Raw genomic sequence first — 7,529 nt, 5'->3', positions numbered from 1 at the left:
TTAAAAGTTCACCTAAAAACTTGCATTAGATGCAGAACTTTTAGAATTCAGAGGAAGAGCATTATTGCTTGAGTGTGAGAATTAAGTTGAACGCATGCGGTCACTAGTGTGATCACTATGAAGCATTATGATAAATGGTATGGGCAAAAAACACATTACATGCATTACACTGAGCTGTATGTGCAAATGAGGCGTTTTCTATTTGGCATATGTGGGACGTAAGAGTGGATTTCTCAGCAGACCTTGAGTTTGTCCTTGTTGAGAAGAAGCTTATCCAGGTAGCGCTGCACCTTCGTCAGAGTCAGGTGAAGGTGACTGTCGGGGAACAAACTGTTGCCGGTCTCTCCTGCGGGTCTGGCTCGGACGGGGCAGTCCACTGTCACGGCGAGGGAGCGCACCCTTCCCTCCAAGCTGGAGACATCAGCCTGGATCTGGCTGAGGAGCTCTGTGAGAGGGTTCTGCAGTTCATTGTCCAAAAGCCCAAGATCATGACTGATACTTGTTAGTCCCTCAATGGACGGAGCGCAGAATTCTATCCGTGGAGCCACCGGCAACTAAGGAGAAGAAGAACATGGGCTGCATATCAGTATGTTGCTCAGTTAAATCTTGAATAAAGAAATCTTGCTTATTTTAATTATGCAATTCCTTTATCCAGCATCCTCTTATAAAACACACTGATTAGAATCTGCAGGGAAAAGCTAGTAAATGAAGCGCTCTACATACCTTTGTCCTTAGTTTCTTAATGTGGACCAGGGTTATCTGAGCTATGTTTACTATGCTGTTAATGGTATTTCTGATGGAGTCCCCCTTTGTGGGAAGACTTGAGCACCCAGGAGCTGCGACGAGAGCGACATAGAGAAGGGCCACAGAGGTTTGCATCCTAAAAAAAGAAGGGGGAAAAAAAGGAAAATAAACTATGTGAATGACAGACAGCATAAGAAAAATGCACACAATCACTAACTAAGAGTTATATAAATGCTTTATTTTGCATTTGTGCAAATATATGTGTAGTATATTTTCTCCTTCAAACATGTTAAGATTAAAAGAAGAGCACTTCCTGTATTATTGTTAGGATTATTCTGATAATCACTGTAAAATATATAAGCGTCTTACCTGTGTTTTTGGACCTGTGGCTGTGCTCCTGTAACACTGAATGACAGAGATGACACGTGCCTCTTTGCAGGTTTCCCCCATTTAAATAGTCTGCTCTGAACTTGAGTCTTGCCTGGCTCCGTTCCCCTCCTCTCTCCTCCCCCGACTCAAACCTGAGCCTGACCCTTACAGGTCAACTTATCAACCTGCCCTCATTATGCTGGAAACTCAAACTAAGTGCTGTAAAAATTCTGACTCAGTCGCCAGGAACTCACACACATCCCGTATTCTGAGTTGTGTTTTCCTGTAAGAGGATTTTGCTTGATGCACAAGTGTCTGCAGACGTAAGCCTGCTTTTGATGTTATCTTAACTATTATGTACAGGACAATGTGAAGGTAGATCATAGCTTGACCTGGCAGCATGCGGTGCAAACCCACCAATACCCATGTGCTCAATGAAACTGATAATCCGGTGGAGGAGAAAAGAACTGTGAAATGTGTGTATGCGCACCCGTTTTTTTTTACATAGATGAAATGCATTGTAATAGTACAAGAGAAACTGGAATATGCCATCTTGTAATGCAGAATAAAGGCAGTGAGTCATCATCTTCTTGCCAACCATCTTTAACAGTCTCTAGATTTACTTTGCATGTGTCTTTGAAAGCAATGATGTTATTTTTGAAATACAGGTGGAATGATAATAATTGTCTTTGCTGGAATCTAACAGCAATTTAGGCTACTTTAGCTATTGAGTTACTCAGTTAATTCAGTGACTAGGCCGACGTTTGAGTGAGCTGTTCCTTGGACTACCCCATTTCTTAAATGGCTGTAGCTTGCATCACACTGTTGTTATTATCAAGACACTTTAAAAAAAATGATTTTTTTTTTGTTTTTTGGCTAGTATTAGCCCACTGGCTGAGCACATCTAGCATACAACCCACTAGCTTGTCAGGCTACTTGAGCTGAACACTCACCTAACATCAATAGCTTGTATGCAAAGCTGCATAGTCAGTGGTTAGTTTCTAGCTAATGTTGTTAGTTTGTTACCTGAGGAAATACTCAGTGTCTGGCAAATATGTTGTTAGCTTGTTAGCTGAGCTGAATACTCAGTTTATAACTAATATATCATCAGCTTGTTTCCTGGGCTGAGTACTTGGTGTCTAGCTAAAGTATCTTTAGCTTGTTACCTTGGCTGAGTACTCAGTTTCTAGCTAAAATATCTTTAGCTTGCTATCTGGGCTGAATACTCAGTTTCTAGCTAACACGTTGTTAGTTTGTTGGCTGAGCTGAATACTCAAGTTAGTTGTTAGTTTGTTGGCTGAGCTGAATACTCAAGCTAGTTTGCTACCTCGCCACCTACCTGGAATACTCAGTGTCTGGCAAACATATTGGCAGCTTGTTAGCTCTTGTTACTTGTTTGCTAATGCTATAGAACAGGCTAACATAAAAAGGCTGGTATGGTGATTTTATAGGCTAATATCTCTTCTTTTTCATTCACTGCAGTATTGGGTAAAGAGCTGCCTGTGTCCCCCTCGACATGCAAAGCCTCCATGTCAGGAAAAAGCTCTCACATTATGGGTAGAGCATGCTGTTAATGTACTCCAGCTTCCTTGGCTGACCTGCAGGTGTCCACCCTTTGTGAAGTGATGCCAAAAAAAAGTCCTAGAGAGAATTAAATTCTCCTCAAAGTTGAAATTTAAAAACAGGAGAATGTCTAGTTAGCGCTTGTATGGTGACATACAATAAAAAGGGCTTAATTTCCCCAGTTGAAGCACAAAGGCAAACATCAGCCACACAAAAACAGACACTTGAGCTGATCAGCCATTTTTGTTTTCTGACTCATCTTTCTTTTCCCCGCTGTTGCGTACACCGTCTCCCTTTTAAACTCAGCCATAATTGAGACACACTTCCATATTTGCCAACCCAGTGGCACAAGATTACCAGAAGATTGATTAATGTCAATAGTTTTGTTGAGAGAGCGAGAATCATATAATGTAGCTTGCCAAAATAAACTGTTTCGCTCATCCATTTGAGCTTACTGCACTCAAACACATTGCCCCTTTATGTCGGGGGAATAAAGTGACGCAGATGGAAATACTTTGCTTCTGAAGCAGATGATGTTAGGGAGACAAAAAAAAAAAAAAGAAAAAGAAAAAAGAAACTGGGGAGGGGCAATTTCTTGGAATACATGCTTTGGTCAATTCCAGTAAGCTGACATGGCACAGGGCCGATTCAGTTTGACCCCATTTTTCAGCACTAACGAACCCCCCTTTCTGATGAAAACATTTTTCAGTGCACCACTGAGAACAAATAGTGCAGGCGATGACTCGTCTGCACAGGAAATAGCTGTGGTTCACTGCACATGACTGAGGAATGACAATGATTGTACAGTTCCAAAGGATCATATATCAGAGACAGTCCAGTTATAGACCATCAGAGCTGCATGTTTAATTTGGAATCAGGGAAAGTCAAGATCAGTTAAAATAAAGTACCTTGCAGCCATGGCATCTGGTGTGAAGATGTCTTTAGTGGCATTACTTCCTTATAATCAACCAAATTCCAATCACTGATTATTAATGTTTTCACCTGATATCAAACCAAAATAGTTTTATTCACCTATTATTAGTGGCTCTATGGATTTGTCAGTCAGTAAGTCCAGACTGAATCTCAAACAGCTGGACAGATTGCCTTTATGGTCCCCAGAGGATAGATCCCAATGACTATGGTGAATTTCCCCCTTGACATTTTTATTTTTCAGTGAAGTATCTTGACAGCTGTTGGATGGATTGCCATGAAATTCAAAGACACCATTGCCCTCTTTATAATTTCTCAAAACTTGACCCCTTAGCATTTCCTCTACTGCCCCCATTTGGCAAAAATCTCCATTTTCACCATACTATTGTTCATGGCTGAATACAAGCAGAGCATTATATTTCCATCAGCCTCAGCTGTACTTTGTGTTTCATGCTGGTTAGCAACTGTTAGCATTCAAACAGACTAATCTAAGATGGTGAACCTGGTTAATATTACTGTCTAAACATCTCTTTAGCATCGTCACTGTGAGCATGTTAGCATGCTGATGTTTCTTCACAGAGCTGCTCGCTGTAGACTGTAGAGTCTTATTAAACTGTCTATAGCTGCTTAGCTGCTTGAATGTACAGAAACTCTTTACCTAAGTTAGCATTAGCTTGCTTCTTCTTTTATATGATACACAGGAGTTGCAGTTACTATAGGTGCAGTGACGTCAGACAAATACAGCCACAGACATCTGATGACTGCACCACTTATGATGGTGTTTTTAACCTTGATTCTGATACAAACAAGTGGCCCCTCGCAGAAGTAATGAAACACATCTACCAGAACTGCTAAATATGCTTGATTCCTTATTTTTGCGTCATCTCCAGTGACCTGAATGAAAGCACAATATTATTTGTCAGTCCTGCCAGTAGCGCGAAATGACTGGAACAAGATTCTGCTGAGTCCACTCGTGTCACTTCAAATCTATTTTATGAGTCGGCTTTTGGCAATTAGATTTAATCACATCATTGAGTTGAAACAAAATGCTTGGCGGTGCTTGGCAAAAACAGTAAGACTGAGAACCAAAACACAGTCCAGATCTTTGAAGGGCCCAAAGCCAGGAACCGCAAACTTGCCCTCAGCCGGCATATTTTGTTACACCAAACGAGGCGTTGAATTATTCACATTTAACACTTTTTACCGTAACTTTGGTGTGAATACGTCATGGGGAGGAGACTTTCCAGTATGAATTTCAGAATTTCACTGAGTAAACCTGCTGGAAAGCCTTTATGCTTCCAGCTGGGACTTGTGAAAACTTTACTGGAACACATTTTGTGCTCAGTTCAGCTCTTTTTTTTTAACCGTCTTTTGTTTGTCTTTGTGACAGAGCCTCTGTGTGTTCTCAGTTGCAGTTCCCAAAACATCCTCTGGAGAGCTACACTCACCCAGAGATTTAATGACGGAGCAGTTCGCCAGTTTGTGTTGAGTGTGTCTCAACTCTGCATGACATTCTTCCTTTCTTATTCATTTCCCTTTAAGGCAAGCCTCATATAAGCTCCTCAATGCAACACACCTCGGAAATCATGCATTTAAGGGCATTCGTATATAACTTTGCAGGTTTGCTTCTCTTTAAACATCTGTGTTTATCTTCAATACTTTTAACTGTTTGATTTGATTGTCCTCTTAGTAATATTCTTATTTCACCATTATGCAGACATGAAAAATACCACAAATGTACTCCTTCTTTCCAAACATTTTATTTTATTTTGTTTCAAATGGCACAGAGCCAAAGATACTGAAAATATTTATTGTACAGTAATATGAGACCAAAAAAAAAAACCCCAAAAACTCTCCACTGTCTTTTGCCCGTGGTCACAAATTTAATTTACTTCATTACAAGTGCGAGAGGAGCAAATGTGCATCCACCAACCCACGTTCCTATCTGATGACATGGATGAGGCACTGCCCTATTTCCCAGGGCGATGTGTGACACACAAATCGTGGGCCCCGGCCGTGATTTAACTGGGAATCTCGAGCTCCAATCTGAAGGTCAGCCAGAGATTTGTTAGGTCAATTAATGGATGCAGAGGCCCACTCTACCGGAAAACATGTCACTCGTATTAGTCTGTGCGCTACTGTAGCCACCCACGAGGCAGGAAGAGTCAGCGGTTTAGGCCGGGATTGGCTGGCACTGTTGCTGGATGCTAAAATCAGTTTTACTTGAAGACATATGGAAATAATAGAAGCATTTTTCTTTTTGATTTTGCTTCAGTAGCTGTTGTGAGTTTATGCTTTAATATCTAAGGAGGTTTTTGATGAACATCACAGCAATTCTTAAAAAGAGAATTAGAAATCACAATTTGTGTCATGGATAAATGATAATTGCAATGTTTGGATTAGTGTGATTTATTAGCAATATTTAGTATGTGTACCTTCAAAGAATACAGGCCTAGCACTGTAGACACGAAGTACTGAAGCAGGAAGGTGTATGTTGATATATTGGACAAACAGTAAGACAGAACAATATTTTATCTTAATGTAATTTCATCTTTATTTAACAGGTCGAACGCTTAATGAAGACGTGCAGCTCACAATAATGAACATGTAAATGGCAGCAGCTGAAAATAAGTCAGGTAGGACAGGTTCTAACATGGTGGCGAGTGAAAGGGAGGCTGAGATGGAGCGAGATGGAATCAGGGACGCTTCACATCTGCCTGATCTTGCTTACTGTGTGCGTCTAACTGTGCTGGCAAACCATACTGAAAGAGCCCTCACATGTACACACGTGTGCTGTAATGACAGTGCGCACACACGTGTGTATAAACACTCCTGCAGCGATGAAGTCGTATGATTAGTTTAAGTGAAGTGTCCTCGTCAGCGCACAAAGACCGCCTCAGGTTTTGACGTAGAAAAACATTGTGAAGGCTCCTGTGTTTGCATAAATAATGACGTTCGTGTTCCCTCAGCATTCATCCTATTTCTGTTGTTTGTAGATGTAATTCTATAACTGTCTGGCCTTACCTTCTATTGATAAAGATGTCATTTTTTTAAAGAACACACCATGAAACCTGATGGATTTTTGACAAGTATGTCATATATAAGTGTAACACTGTATCTTAGCTGCAAAGATTGACGACTTTGGAGCAATGAATCCTTTGACTTATTGGCGTGAAAAGCATCAGGCAGTGACGAGTTCTTTACATTTTCAGCTCACAGATCAGAGATGACACGAAATCACTGCCAATGCTCACAGTATATCAGCAGCACATTTTTAGAACAATTTCCAGGTGAGAGAAAATAAGAGCGATGACGTGACAGATCTACATGTACTGCTAGTACAAAACATGGAGTCTTGGCCCAAAAAAAGACAAAATATTAAAATTATATTACACATTAAGAGTAGAATTTGCCGTATGAGTTAAAGGTACACTATTATATCCAAAATCCACATCTGGATTGTCTCAAACCTGCATGAACTCATCAGCATTTCATCATCTGCTCTTGTTATTATAGTTACTAGTGTGGACTAATGTGTGGAAATGGATACTTTCTTTTACCTGGATTGTCCTGATAAAAGATTTTCTTTTGTGTGTGTATGCCTGGTCTGTTGCAGCCTGGTCACACTCCCTTTGCTTTGTATCTATGCTGCCTGGTATGTTTAAAAATGGCTGTGTTTTCCTGACTGTTAATTTTGATACTGGGGAACTTTAGGAAGTGTAGCTTTACACTCTTCGATCTGAGGTCAGGGCGAGTAAAGCTGCTGTCTATTTCTTACTGTAACAAGACTCTTTGCGATCGGATTTTTCTCCGGTTGCCTTCTCTGATTAAGACATCTGTTCTGCCACATCCTGCGCTACGCCTCTCGCGTGCTTCTTATTTCAGAATCCCATTCTTGTATTTCACAACGGATCAAAAGCCAC

The 7,529-nt window shown here is 40.6% G+C and overlaps 1 protein-coding gene across 1 annotated transcript; it reads right to left on the bottom strand.

The window, feature by feature from the left end:
* Window positions 1-233: 233 nt before the first annotated feature.
* Window positions 234-879, bottom strand: LOC121625996 (leptin-B-like). Its single transcript, XM_041964335.1, has 2 exons — window positions 724-879; window positions 234-554 (listed from the first exon to the last, which is right to left on the bottom strand). Exons 1-2 carry the CDS (start codon window positions 877-879, stop codon window positions 234-236), a joined length of 477 nt encoding a protein of 158 aa, XP_041820269.1.
* Between the last annotated feature and the right edge of the window lie 6,650 nt (window positions 880-7,529).

This window comes from Chelmon rostratus, chromosome 22, assembly GCF_017976325.1.
Source record: "Chelmon rostratus isolate fCheRos1 chromosome 22, fCheRos1.pri, whole genome shotgun sequence".
Lineage (NCBI taxonomy): Eukaryota > Metazoa > Chordata > Actinopteri > Chaetodontiformes > Chaetodontidae > Chelmon > Chelmon rostratus.
Note: the sequence above shows the minus strand (reverse complement) of the source record. Positions and strands in the feature narration are given on the sequence as shown.